The 15,410-nt window shown below is 44.5% G+C and overlaps 1 protein-coding gene across 1 annotated transcript in view; it reads left to right on the top strand.

Moving 5' to 3' along the window:
* Positions 1-15,410, top strand: part of LOC144216093 (cilia- and flagella-associated protein 337-like) — a 115,554-nt gene that overhangs the window by 46,276 nt on the left and 53,868 nt on the right. The window contains exons 9-10 of the mRNA XM_077745372.1: positions 1,010-1,056; positions 15,185-15,302. Coding sequence (XP_077601498.1) covers positions 1,010-1,056; positions 15,185-15,302 — 165 coding nt within the window. The remainder of the gene's footprint in view (positions 1-1,009; positions 1,057-15,184; positions 15,303-15,410) is intronic.

Below are 15,410 nucleotides of genomic sequence, written 5' to 3'. Positions count from 1 at the left end.
GAACAGTATACGGTGGTTTCTTGAAATAAGATGAGGTTCTAAATGGTCATGTATTTGCACGGAAAGTGACAGAACCCAAGGACGTGGATGTAATTCTCATTAGTAGATTATGAGCTGGAAAAATATTACATAAGACACACATCACAGAATTGGGGTGGGGGGGAAATGTCACATTAAGGTTAAAAGAACAGCGCAGTGGTTGACCAGAGATTTCTAGAGATTGTAGCCAGGCTGAGTAAAAATAACATTACCTGTCACTCCATATACTGCAAACCCAATTAAGACCATAGCTGGTTTCACTGCTGAGTCTCCTGAGCTCAGAGACTGCATGAAATTTAGCAAGTCCAGTGCCAATGCCGCTTAGGACCTCTGGTCCCCTAAGTACACCATTCCACCTCTTTCTGCCTCAGTCTATATGATGGAAATAATCAAAGGACCTGTGCCACAGGATTATTGTGAAGACATAATGAAAGAATGCAGGCGAGGCACGGGCTACTTTTTGGAGGAGATTTCTTGAGTCACATCGATACTGGAAAATACTGTAGCCAGCTCTCCTCAACAAACCAACGGTACTTAGTTCACACCAGAGAGGGCAAGTTTTGCTCCTGCCACACCTGGTATTGTACCAGTGATTTTCACTCTATCAAATGTAGTTCCAAGTACAGGTCACTATGAGAAATGTCCTGGAATGATCAAGGTCCTCTTGCACAGTCACACACAACAGGGACCTCCCCCCATGATCTAGGTCTGGGCATTTGGACGGTGCAGTCTGGCCGAGCGCATGTCCCATTCAAGGTTATGGCAGCTCCACCTGCTAAATAGGAAAGCCCATCTGCTCCGAGAGAAACAGAGAAGCCTGAAAAACTAGCTACTCCCTTTTTGCTGGAAAAACATTGCTTGTTGATTCTGCCAAGAGTGCACACGCTATTAGAACCTGGGAAATAAATGGAATGTGTTGGCTCTTCTGAAGAGAATTTATTTTTCTTTTCTTTTTAAAACTGTGTTGCAGGGATGTGTGAACGTTCTGTCACTGGCTTCGGTAGGTGAGCTATTAAGGTAAATATTGAAGTTCTAAATCTAATTTCAAAAGAAGGGGATAATACATTTTTAAGCAAGGACATAGCCTCTTTATGTAATGACTGCCTTAGGATAAAAGAATAATGTTCTCACAATAGCTTAGGAGTTGAACTAGCTTTTTCCTTTCCTTTCCCACTCCCTGATAGATTTGTTTTCCCATTCCAACACGCCCCTATTGTGGCTACAAGACCACTATGGACCTCCGAAGTTGGGACGTTAATTCCTTGACTCAAATGTTTTCTGAGGGTATATCCAGTCATTCTGCTTGGTTCAGGGTAGGGAGCAGTGAAACCAAAACTCGTCATGGACAAAGTCAGGATGAACATGTTAATTCAGCACACAGTTTCTGGAGGATCAGATGAGACATCACCAGTCTGCATTAGGTAGGTGAGCTGCTGCAACAACCAATGCCTCGAATTTGATGGCTTCTCACAAGAGAAATTTGTTTCCTGCTCACCCAACAGTTCACTGTATGCATGTGGTGTGTGGCCTTGGTGTGGTGATTCCTTAGGGCCTTGGGCTCCCTATACCTGGGCGGCATATTAAGGAAGGTAGATGAGTGAACGACCACACAGGAGGATTTGGGGACCATGCCCAGAACTGCAATGGATCATTTCGGCCCATGTTCCGGAAGTCAGTCACGCTGTCAACTTAAATGTAGTGGCAGCTGGGACAGATGAACAGTCACCAAGAGGGAAGTGCATATGGTGAATGACTAGCCAGTCTTTGCCACAGATACTGAGAGTACCCACACCCAACGCATCATGTGTCTCCCGTGACATATGATCTTATGACATATGATCTGTGACATATTCTCTGGGAGCACGGAATCCCCATCCCTCCCAGGGAAGTCTCTTCTCTTCCCTCTCCTATTTGCCCCTTCTTTCCATTCCTCTTTGCCCTGCCCGGCCTGCTGACAGGCTCTCCTCACATGCTCTAAGGTGGGCCATCTTTAGGACCCTGCCTTCCTCCACATCTTGGCTTACAAACTGCACACTTGGAAGGGGCCCTTCCCTCTGTCCTGGCTTTTCAAATTCCTCTCCCACCTCAGTGTCTGTCCCACCTTCCAGAGTCTGCCTGATCACTGCACCCAGCCCTCCTGTAATATTCATTGTCTGCGCGCCCCTAGGGCTTTCTCCCCCACCACCCAGTTGTGAGGCTGTAGAGCGATGCCTCATCTTTCAATAGAATGGATGCTGTTAGAGAGGACCCACCTGTCATCTAGATGTGGTAGCTGGGGAAGGAGACTGACGGCATGAGAGATGCCAGCCCTCAGCTCTGGTCCCTGTCTCTGTTCCCTGCAGTGTGGCTGTCGTCAGATACTTACCTCTGCTCCCGTGTCCTCTTGCATAACCTGAAGACAGCAATCTCTACTCCCCTTCCCTCCTCTGTACCTATCTCCCTTCACTCCCAGAGGGATTTTGCAATCTGAATGAGGTAATTCAGGTGTGNAGATCATGACCTAGGCGAAAGTCAGACGCTTAACCGACTAAGCCACCCAGGCGCCCCATCACCGGGCTCATCTGACTGAGAGGCAACGAAGGAAGGTATCCTGGGGTCGGGGCTCAGGTCGCATCTCAGCACCTGCCAAGGGACAAAAGCCCTCATGTGTCAGCTGGACAAAAAGGTGAAGGAATGACCACCTGTGGTGCTTAGATAAAACTGGAGAAGTTTCATCGAAGGTGATGGGGGGGTCGCCTGGGTGGCTCCATCTGTTAGGTGTCCGACTTTTGACTTCAGCTCAGGTCATGATCTCACAGTTTGTGAGTTCAAGCCCCACATCAGGCTCTTCGCTGACTTTGCGGATTTTCTATCTCCCTCTCTCTCTGCCCCTCCCTCGCCTCTCTCTAAATAAATAAATAAATAAATAAATAGGCATTAAAGAAAAATAACATGAGTAGGAAGGGGTACGTTGGAAATGAATGCCCCCAGACTTTGGCTTTGAAATTAGTAAAATATCTTTCTTCAGACAAAAGAAATAGGTGGCTAAAATCCCTCTGTGGTGGCACCCGAGAGCTCTACTTAAAGAGCATTTAATGCCCCTCATCATAAGCACAGGTGTCCTGCTCAGGACCTCTAGGTAAATACACCTGGCCTCTTGCGAGCTTTTGCTCTTGCTTGGGTCCCCTGGGTTCCCTTCTGGAACGGTAGCCACTGTAGCTGGAGTGACCCAGGAGCTCCTTGGCAGGCTTGCGGAAGAAGGGTTGGTGGGGCCCAGGCTAGTGGGGCATCTCTGGGCCCTGAAGGAGCTCATGCAGGGGTGTGGCCTCCCTCTGCCTTTCTTTCGCCATTGGTAAACCTGGGAGCAGCTACAAGCCACATCATGGAGCCACTGATAGGACTTCGTTGCTAATGCTGAACTCCAACATGGCACCTGGGAACTATAAATGCCACACTGCCAACAATGGCCTCCTCTGAATGGTTGTAGCCCTGGTGAGTGGCCAGCTGGCTGGATAAAGTGAAAAGCACCATCTTGGTAGGACACTCCTTTTTAGGCGGAACCAATGATTCCCTTTGGAGAGAAGTGGATGGAAATCCAGTGTCCTGTGCTCTGTGACATCATTTTTGGAAGCTGGCTGGGTGGACGGGTGCTGGACACGCTCCCTCTTCTGTCTCTCCGGGTGGTCCCCGGGACGACAAGGTGTGCGTGCTTGTGTTAGCTGAGGCCCGCCAGGTATGTTGGTGGGTGCCCTGAGAATGGGGTGAGGGCCACCCAGTGATGTCTGCCCCACAGGACAGAGCAGGAGCCCGCACCTGGTCCCCGTGGGAGGGAGGTAACACCTGAGTCAGGTTGTGGCCTCAGTGACTTGCGGTGTGCAGGAGAGTTGATAGCAAATCACTGCTGGTGACCAGGGGTCCCACAGACAGAGCTGTGTGCTGTGGGGAACTCGGCCTGTCACAGTCACTCTCTGGGGACAGTGAGGCACTAAGGCAAGGCCAAGTGCACTTCTGTGGGAAGGTTTTGAGGCCGTTGCTGCATCTCCACAGACCCACCCACTCATGGACAGAGGTGCACAGATCTGCACCCCCACACCCATCCCACCTCCACAGAAACTTGCCTACAGACACCCCCCCCCAGATATCCCCAAAGGCAGATGTACAGACTCTTCACAGACTCACCCACAAATACGCCTACGTGCTCCCAAATGAAATATCCTCCATACTCACATGCACCCCCACAGACGCCACATAGATATGCTGCAGTCATGCCCCACAGCCCCACACATACCCCACTGTCACCACATTGACACTTTTACTAACACCCCCAGTGTCCTCCACAAACATCTCAAAATATACCCTCCGAACTCTTGCAGACCCCCCTCCACATGTCCTCCACAGACTTCCTTTGTGACTCTTGCCCAAATGCATCTCCTGATTTCACCCCACAATCTCCCAACACAGACACTCACAGACACCCTACAAAACAGCACATGTTACCCTCTGACACCCACATAGGCATAGCGTGGTCACCCCCAAGCACCATCTGCAGATCCAGATGGACAGCACACAGTCACTATCACACCTCGATCCCCTATGCCATTACACACAAGTAGCCTGTGCACATGCAGTCACACTCACAGATCTTGTACGTGCACACATGTGCAGTCATGCGCAAATCCTGTTCATGCACACAATCAGACATGGATCTTGTGCATGCACACACACACACGCACACAGGCACCCTGCACAGGTCCTTGTGTGTACACGGATATAGACACAAGCCCGGCATGCAGATATGTCCATGCTCGCCCTGCACGGGCAGTACCACCCCTACAGACAGACTCACACAGACTCGTCACCGTGGACGCCTCACCAGCACCTCACAGAAATGCTGCCTCAGATGCATATAACATGACACTCACAGGCCTGACAAACACAGATGAAGACACAGACACCTTAGTTTGACTTCTTCAGTGTGTTATTTCAGACAGTCTTCTAGCTATAACCTTGTGAATCAGTCAAAGCTCCATATTGCAAACAACTGGGGATACGGGGCGATACTCTCTGGCTGTGAGGGGGTTAGAACAGAAAAGCACTCAAACAAGAACAAATGGTGCATTTATCCATCGCCCTGGTCAGCTGGTGAGAAAGCCAGGGAGGGGAACAGACACCTCACCATGCCCACGAAGAGTGCTGAGCATGGCTAGAAGACCGAGGTGTGGCTTCTGGAACATTCTGGGTTCATTTGTCCTCCTGTAGCCTTGTCGGGAACATAGTCTGCTCTGACCCCTTTCTCACAGTAGGTTATTGTTCTCCTTTAGGAGATAGCTTTTCTTCCTACATCCCCCTGCAGCTGGTTTTCCTTATAATACAAAAGAAAAAAAAAAAGAGGTAATGCTCCAAAAAGTCCTCAAATTCTCTTAAAAAATAGGTGCTTCCAAAGAGGGTTATAATAGTATGGTGGCTGTTAGAAGGAGGAGGGGCAAGACACGGAGATCAAAAAGAAAACCGGGAGGACGGATAAAGGGATTAGAATGCAAGAAATAGCCCAGACCAGCTGGTGGCCATCTGGGAGCTATGAAGAAAGGGAAGAACAAAGTTGTTGAGTTTCTAGCAAGTGGGTACAGTTTTATCATGAGAGGAGGTTACTGCTTTGAGGAACTGGAGAGAAGCCAGAGCCTTGCCAGCCATTAAAAAAAAAACAAAACAAAAAACACACAAAAACAAAAACAAAAACCAATCTAGGGGTTTCCCTAAGGATTGGATTACAGTGAGTTTGCCTCTATCTCAAATAAACTAGCTAAGGATGTGATCAATTCAGGGAAAGTTAGAGGGCCTCTGAGGGTGTAGGGAAATCAAGACTCTATCTCTAGATGTCAGGGTGAAAATGGACACTGGGGAAATGGGAAAGATACTTGGCTGTGCCTTATACAGAGCTTGTCTTTAAAGCCTCAGATAAGACCATGGGGAAGGCCAATGGCTGTAGAGTAAGCAGTAAATTATTACAGTTGGTTGTTTTGATTTTGTTAAAAATTGAGGGTAAATTGGTATGTGTTTGCCTTGGGACTGTGCACAGAGGAGAGAGACCGTAAAACCCATATGTACGCCATAATATGTAGAGTTAGCATGTATCCCCTCACCTGCTCCACAGGGAACCCAAGGACAGCATGTCTGAAACTTGGCTCACCAAAAATTCGTGTCTCTTCTCTCTTCCCACTGCCTCCAGGAATGGTGCCACTACCTCTAGGTGCCCCCCAGGGACATTCCAGCCACTCAGCTCCACATCCAAATAATTGGTGACCTTGGTGACCAATTCTCTCTTTAGTAACCTATGTCCTCCTTTCTTTCCCCTCAGTCACTTCCTACATCCCATCTATCATCACCATCACAGCAACAAATTCCTCCCCAGCCTCCAATATCAAATCCCTGCAGATCATTTTCCATATTTTTATTGGCTGGTTGGTTGGTTGTTTTTTTGTGGATTACTTTGGTAAAACAGCAAATTCAATCTTCCACACATTCAATAAGCATTTATTGAATATCTACTATGTGCCAGTCTTCCATTCTTGTTGCTTGGGACATGACAATGAACCCAACAAAGATGTCTACTAGATATTTAATCAGAATCTAGTGGGAGAAGAAAAACAGTAAACATAATAAATTATATGGCATCTTTGAAGGTGATAAGTGCTGTGGGAAAGTGTAAAAACAGAGCAGGGTACAGGGTATCGACAGGGCAGTGTGTGTGCGTGTGTGTTTGTATGGGTAGGGGTTAAAATAGGGTAGGCAGGAGAGTCCTCATTGGAAGGTTGGTGTTGGCTCAAAGGAGGTGAGGGAGTGAGCAACAAGGATATTGGCAAGGAAGAATGTTCCTTGTAGACAGAACACCCTGAGGTGGCACAGCGCGTGTGCTGGTGTGGCTTGACTAGGTGCACAGTGAGAGTGCAAGGCACGAGGTCAGAACTGAAGAAGTCACACGAGGCCTTATAGCAGGATGGAGCGGTTGCTGGGTTTTAAGCAGCGGGTGACACGCTCTGACTTCTATGTTGAATGATCGCTCTAGTGATGATGGTGACTCAGACCATGGGGGAGCAAAGGAGACGAGGTGGTGATGTCTGTACTCTGCAGAAAAGCCTTCAATGACTTCCCTTAGCCTTCAGATAAAATCTGAGCTTTTCAATATGACCCACAAAACACTTCAGGATTGGGGCCTTGCTTATTTTTTCAGATTCATCTCTTCCTGGTATTTTCACACCCTCCTCAATGACCCCATGTTCTACAGTAGGTGGGCTTTTAATAAGTATCCTCTTCTCTCAGGGTCCCATGAGTCTGTGTAGGTGGCTTCCTCAGCCTTCACTAAGCCTCTTATCCTCAGGGACGCCTTTCCTCCCCATACCATGCATCCCAAAGCAGTCCATGCATACTTCAATGATTGGGATTATAGTTCTGAGACAGAATGTTCTGTCCACAATCTATCTCTCTTACTAATCTATCTCTGGGAACTCTTAGAGGGTAGGAATAGAGCTCTTATTTCTGAGTCCTTAGTAGACATTAAATGGATGGATGGTTGATGGATAGATGATGGATGGGTGGATGGATGGATGGGTGGGTGGATGGATGGATGGTTGCTGGCTCTTCATCAGATCTTGAATTCAGGGATTTTATTTTTAGTTTAAAGCTAGTTAAGCATTAGAAAATGCTTAAAAATATAAGACATTAACTTCTTCCTTGTTGAAGTGATGGCTGAAGGAGTGTGCTCAGGTAATCATTCATGAGCATATGTACTCATCACCAACTACACATGACAGCTGTTTTGCTATAAAGTTAAATATAAGAGGAATCTTGCTAAATGGCCTCTTATTTGCCCAGTGACCAAATAGAATTTCAGTCATGCTTTATTTTCTTAACATGCTGTTCAATTAGCAGTGGTTCACACTATAATATGTTCCTTAGTGTTCAGCTTTCCCTACCAGCCTCTGTCAGGTGTATCATTCAACTGAAATGATTGATTTATATTCAGGAAAATTCTGAGGAGAACCTGATGGGAACTAGAGACATATGTCTCATCACCTGTAATCTTTGGAGAACAAAACCAGAAAAAGCAAACTCTCCCTAGAGATGTCACTTCTTCACCACGGCCATCCCTCCACAAAAGTACACTGTAAGCTGTATGGAAAATGAAACAAAAAACAATAGCACATTTGCTTGGATTTGAACATTGGAACCTTTCTCCAAGCCTGGAATAACGGTGACACAATCAGAGGTTTAAGTGACGGATTTGAAGGATTCTGAGTGTGGTCTCAGTAGACATCTTACCTAATTTGTAATTTTTTTAATGTTTTATTTATTTCTGAGAGAGAGACAGCATGAATAGGGGAGGGTCAGAGAGAGAGGAAGACACAGAATTGGAAACAGGGTCCAGGCTCTGAGCTGGCTGTCAGCACAGAGCCCAACGTGGGGCTCGAAACCACGAACCATGAGATCATGACCTGAGCCGAAGTCGGACGCTTAACTGACTGAGCCACCCTGGTGCCCCAACATCTTACCTAATTTGTGACCAAGCCAGTGGAACCAGCAACCTCTAAGCCACATCCCTGAGAAGGAGACATTCCAAATCAGCTTGGCCCTCCTGGGAAAAGGGAGTTTCTGTCTCAAGGCAGTCTTGAAAATGTGGACTATTTCTTTTTTTTTTTATGTTTATTTTTGAGAGAGAAACAGCAAGTGGGGGAGAGGCAGATAAAGAGGGAGACACAGAATCCGAAGCAGGCTCCAGTCTCTGAGCTGTCAGCACAGAGTCCAACACAGGGCTTGAACTCACAAACCTCAAGATCATGACATGAGCTGAAGTTGGGCGCTTAACCGACTGAGCCACCCAGGCGCCCCACGGATTATTTCTAAATATTCCAAAGTAAACCCTGCCTGACTCCAGACTGACTCCCCTTACTTCCAGGAAGCAGGATAATTTGAACACATGCCTCGACTTTTATTCCCATCTAAACGAAATTCATCTGAACAACAGAAAAGGATTTTTCCCCTCTGAAGGCATAGGATAAAGGATAGGAGGAATAGAAACAGTAGAAACAAAATGTGGAATTTGGAAAACAGAAAAACACATGGTAAGTTATTAGGAAACCCCCGAGGATGAAATCCTTAGGTCAGCTGTGGGAAAAGCTGAGAGCCAAAACACCATTTCACAAGGCAGGACCCGCTTCCCCACAGGTCCCCTAATTGGCCACACTGCTCCTTAGGTCACTGATGCCATATTTTCTCCTTTTAGGCAGGAAATAACAATCAAATATCATTATTATCTTTGGAGAAACAAGCTGAAATCCATTAAATAAGAAGGAACCATTGTAGAGGAAAATTGAGGGAGTAAAAAGTTCTTGGAATTTAAAATTGTGATAAATATTTTTTAACTCAGTAGAATGGTTAGAAGATAATATTCTCCCAAAACAAAAGACAAAAAGACAAAAAATGTGAAATGAGAAAGAGAAAAGATAATAAAACCATAAGACCAAGCAGGAAGTACGATATCCAAATATTGGGCCCAGAAAAAAGAGAAAAGAAAGTGAAGAAAATAATTAAATGAGTAGTTTGAAAACACTTCCCAAAACATTAAGAGCAAAGAGAAGATTCTAGCAGTGTCCAGAAGAGGAAGAAGGAAGTTTGTATGCATAGGATTAGTACTTACAGTTGATTTGGACTTTACCTCAGCAGGACTGGAAGCCAGAAGGTAATGGAAAATCCATTCAAAAGTCTGAAGGAGGGTTGCCTGGTTGGCTCAGTCAGTAGAGCATGCTGCTCTTGATCTCAGGGTTCTAAGTTCGAGCCCCACGCTAGGTGTAGAGATTACGTAAAAATAAAATCTTAAAAACAAAATCTGATGGAATATGATCTCCAGTGTTGAAGCCTATGGTGAGATAAACTATTATTGAAATGTAAGGAGTAGAACATAGTCATTTTCAAAGATGCAGAGTTTCCGAATATATTTCCCATATACGTATGCTTCTCAGAAAAATGGTGAAAGATTTTCTCTATAAAATGAGGGAGAAAACTGAAAAGAGGAAGAACCAGGATACAGCAAACAGGAGATACAATGAAGAAGAGAAGAGGATCAAATGCCAACTTCCCCCCACCCCCCATGACAGTAAAAAGAGGGTCCAAGATGATAGCTGTGGACCAGACTTTGGGCAGCCAGAGTGACGCGGAAGATAAAGCCAATGAAATGAATGCTGAATGTCTTGAGAGGCGATTGAGATATTGGGTAAAGAATGCTAAGTACTGGGGCGCCTGGGTGGCTTAGTCGGTTAAGCGTCCGACTTCCGCTTAGGTCATGATCTCGCGGTTCGTGGGTTCGAGCCCCGCGTCGGGCTCTGTGCTGGCTGTTCAGAGCCTGGAGCCTGTTTCAGAATATGTGTCTCCCTCTCCCACTGTCCCTCCTCTGCTTGTACTCTGTCTCTGTCTCTCTCTCTCTCTCTCAAAAAGTAAACATAAAAAAAAAAAAAAAAAAAATGCTAAGTACTCAGAAGTCCAAGCAAATGAAAGTAGAGAGTCAAGAGGTAATAATCCAGCCTGAGAAATCCAAAGAAGCAAGGTAGGCATGTTATTTAAGACATGGAATAGACACCAAAATCATCAGCTAAAAGGAAGGAATGTGGAGACCCTTGGGGATGGAAATGGGGACAGGAGTCCAGTTTCTCAAATTTGCAGAACTATTTGACTCTTTAAGCAAGGTAAAAATAAAAATATTTTTAAAGGAAAAGAAAAACAAAACAGAATTTCAAAAACATGCAGCTTTTCAACTTTTTGCAGATGACTATTCTTTTCTCTCAGATAAACATTTCTAGTTTTCTCAGCTGTCCTTCATATGACATCATTTCAAGACATCTTGCCATGAAACCTCTCTTCTAGACTGTGTCTGGAGCACCTGGACTGGACACCACAAGGCACCATATGGTCCTAGGCTTTATGTGCCGGGGTATTACCTCCCACACTCAGCCATGTATTTATTCCTCATCCTTTTCTTATAAATTGATGCTTTGAACCTAAGCCCAGAGCTTTCCTTCTTGCTAACCTTCATTTTATTGATTTATTTTTCATCCTTAATCCGCTTGGTTAAAAATGATTTTAAATGCTGACACTGACATCCAGTAGATTCGCTCTTTCCCTCAGCTGTGTGTGGTCAATACATTTCATGGTACTACACATACTGTCTTCATCCAGGTCCTAGAGGAGACTGTTGAATGGGGCACAGTGAGAACAGAGTCCTGGAGCCTTTCACTAAAACCTCCCCTCAGGGTGGGATTCACCTGGTACTATTCATTTTGCTTTGACTAGAGGCATTCACTCATTGCTCAACAGATACAATACAAGGACACCTCTGGGAGAGAAATGGAAAATAAATAGTATCGGTAATAATAATTCTAGGAATTTTTGTTTGTCTAGAGTTACAGCAGGACGAGTCACAGTATTCTTTAGTTGCATGTGGGTGAAAAAGAATAAATCTGTTGGAGCTTCGCCTTATAATGGACAAGCACTCTCCCCCAACACACACACAGTGAAATAATTTCTCAGTGTTATCTGCTGGGAACCAGAGTCCTAGGTGATATTGGCCTTCCACAGCCATTGAGCTGGGATGTCCAGATGCTCTGCTCTTCTGAAATGTGGGAAGGGGTTCTCATGAGCCACCGTGGAGAGTCCCACACTTCTTCTTAAGGAGTCTTGGGTCGAGGCGGGGGGGACTTGAGGTTCTAGTTGCACTGACAGCCTCCTCGAATCTATGCTTCCTTGAAGATTCACAGTGGTGCTTAGATAGTGTGAGACTTTTTTTTTTTTTTTTTGACAACTGAAAGATAAAGTTCAAGGTGAACCATTGGTGGCTGATATAAACATACCCAAATTCATCAAGCCATCAGAGTGGAGAACAAACAGTTCTTCAGATCTAATGAAACCAATTTCAGAATAGACGAAAAACTAATACAAGAAAGACTTTAATTGTCTCCTGTAGATGCCTTCAAAGAAGGACAGCTTTTGTCCTAAGTATCCCAGGAAATTTATCTACTTTATGCCTGGTGGAGAGTGAACAGAAGATTATGAACCTTGTCTGAATTTTAAAAAAATATTGATGGATAATACAGAAACTATCACCAGAATGAAATATAACTTGCAATCAAGTCCTTATTCCTTATTGTAGAGACTTTGTCCCCATCAGTTAATTCAGCACAAGAGACTGAATCCATGTTTCCTAGCAGGATTTAAAGGTTTTCTCCCAGAGTCTTATATCTTGAAATATGAATGCATGCTTCAAATGAATTACCTTCAAGTACTGAGCACAATCACCATCTCCTTAATCTCACCAAGTCTGTAAGCTTAGCCAGTCTTTCTCTTCTGCCCCATTTCTGTCATGAATAGTCCTTCCAAGAAATTAAATGTATCCAGAGGAAAGTAACAGAGATGGTGATTGGTATTATGAAGGAGAGGTTAATGGAAGAAGGTCAGGAAAATTTTTATTCAAGAGAAATTTAAGCAAGAGATTAATTGACAGCAAGAGCAAGTTGAAGGATTCCCAAAGTGCCATAAAGGAAGGTGCAGGCTGAGGAGATGTACTTGTTATGTGCTCTATTGTTGGAGAATAGACGCTTTATAAAGTAACAATATCAGACATTTTAAACTGTTTCTTGAAAATTGCTTTTTAAGGAACAATGTTCCATTTAACCAGTGAGATCAGATTCATTGGGGTATTGTTATGGAAGCCAAGTCAATTTAGTCCATAAAATAAATCTTAAAAGGACAATTCCACAGGTAAAATGGAGGTTGTCAGGTAGTCAGCACTGGTTTCTGAGGTGCCATAATCTGAAAGTAGAAACAAGACAAATTCTAGGTCTTGAGTTCTGAAGTTTGGGAATTGAAATCTATTCAATCTATAACTTCCTATTCTCTTTGGCTTAGGTGGGTAGGGGAGGAAGGGGCTTGGGTGGAAAATCTGAGAAAACTCAGTAGTAAAGAGTTTCATCAGGCAATGGGGGATGGAAAGGCAAGTCCAAGAAGTGACATTACCTGAAAGGAAACTCATCTGGAGAGAAAGTGAGTCCTCCCATAGACTCCCCCTCATCCCTCTATGATGAGAGACAAGACAGCAAGAGTTACAACCAAACTGAGAGGGAGNTAGGTCTTGAGTTCTGAAGTTTGGGAATTGAAATCTATTCAATCTATAACTTCCTATTCTCTTTGGCTTAGGTGGGTAGGGGAGGAAGGGGCTTGGGTGGAAAATCTGAGAAAACTCAGTAGTAAAGAGTTTCATCAGGCAATGGGGGATGGAAAGGCAAGTCCAAGAGGTGACATTACCTGAAAGGAAACTCATCTGGAGAGAAAGTCTCATCATAGACTCCCCCTCATCCCTCTATGATGAGAGACAAGACAGCAAGAGTTACAACCAAACTGAGAGGGAGTGCTGAGTGATTGCCAGTTGAGAAGGTCTCTTATCAGTCTGATAAGACCACTGTTTACAGAAGAATCTCAAGAGATAGCTTTTGAGTGGATTGAAACCTAAAAAATGAATACTTGAAAGTAGTCAGAAGTGAATGAACAGTTTAAGTGAAAAAAAATATACTACCATGCCAGCAATTAAGAAGCACAGAGTAGGGATCAATTAAAAATAAAAAGCAAAAATAAAAGCAAAAGCGCAGAGTAAAAGAACTTTATTATGATATAACCAACAAAAATGAAACACAATTATTATGGAAAATATCCAATATCAAGACTGCTTTTGAGGAAGCTAGTACACTTCTATCGTTGCTGGTGGGACAGACAAATGGCTTTCTCACTGGCTGCAGCAACACACAGACCATCGTTCCACGTTATATCTAACTCAGGTATTTTCAAGGTCATCTCAAAGGATTGCTTGCAGCTCAGAAAGAGTCCATAATCCTGTGACGTGTTGAAACGCCTGAGCAACAAGTGTAGACTATCACATACAGTTGATCTGTCCACTAAGAATGCTTTAAGCTGCAATCCTGGCTGCTTGGGTTTGAATCTGGCTCTTCTACTTGCAAATTTTGGCAGGTTATCTAATCCTGTGCCTCACATTCCTCATCTTTAGAAAGGGAATGATAATAGTGCCTATCACTAATAGATTATTAGTGATAATCTATGTTTCCTTCATTAACAAAAACATCAGGATATAGGTGGTTGCTGTGCTGGTTTAGCTTATCAGACGTGTCATGAAGAGCCTTCAGCTTCTATTCTGTCACTTCATCATCTTTTAGCATGTTGGCTTTTTATCCTTCAGCCTATAGCCTTATGGTCTCACAGTGGCTGCCAAAGCTCTAGACATCACTTCACATATTGACTGTGTTTAGAAATCAGAAAGAATGCCAGCTGGGGAAGAGGAAAAATGAGAAAGAAAAATGAGAGAGAGAGAGAGACTGCCTCATGCTCCCTTCACATTTTCGGAAGAAACAAAATATTTTCCCAGAGGCCTTCGCTGATTTTACTTTACTGGCCAGAACTGAGTCACATGATAGCTCTGAAATCAAGAGATCAGTGCCTTGCTTTTGTTGGCAGGGAAGAAGTGAGGGAATAGCTGTTGGGCAGACATGGGTCCTCCACTAGGAATCATCCCTTTGTTTTGTTCCTAGTGCTTTGTTCCTGTGTCCACTGTGGAAGGACAGTCTGTCCCCCAGAGCATTCATGTGAATTACTCAATAATTAAAGAGTGTTTATAACCTGTGAGGTCGCTGATGCCGTCTCCAAGTTCTTCCCATTTGACTTCATGCATGATGCCTACAAGCAAGGCCCACTTCTTTGTTCAAAAACCCACTCTCTTCTCCTAAAAGGCTTCTCAAACACCAGCTGGGACATACAAGGATGTTCAGTCCTAGTTGAGTCCTTGTTCTCTACTGGGCTTTGTGGGTCTGTAAAGCCTTCTGGTTATACACATCGGAGTGTGAAAATAAGGGCAGTACACATCATGCATATCCTGGAGTCCAGGAAAGGGAGTGATCAGATGGTCTAGCATAATCAGAGCGGATTTAGTGAGGCCTCAGAGGGTGGGATGGAACTCCTGGCCAGAAGAATAATCTGAGAAAAGGCTCCTGGTTGAAATGAGCAGGATGTGGGAGGGACATTCGTTCTTATCCCTTTGAGATTTTTATATTTTTTTCCTTAGAACTTGGAATAAACTGCCCAAAATTGAGAACATGCCAAACATTAGCATTAAAAATGCTATGGCCTCTCCAAACGTGAACTATATCTACTGGAGAGTACACGGAGACTGGATTACTCAGGTAAAACTAAAAATGAATGAAAGGAGGGAGGGGGGAAGGGAAGGAAGCAGGGAGGGGGGAAGAAAGGAGTAAAGGAGGAAGGGAGAGAGGAAGGAAGAAGAAAGAAAG

This window comes from Crocuta crocuta, unplaced genomic scaffold (genome assembly GCF_008692635.1).
Source record: "Crocuta crocuta isolate KB4526 unplaced genomic scaffold, BGI_CrCroc_1.0 scaffold258, whole genome shotgun sequence".
Classification (NCBI taxonomy): domain Eukaryota; kingdom Metazoa; phylum Chordata; class Mammalia; order Carnivora; family Hyaenidae; genus Crocuta; species Crocuta crocuta.
This window is presented reverse-complemented; position numbering and strand designations above follow the sequence as displayed.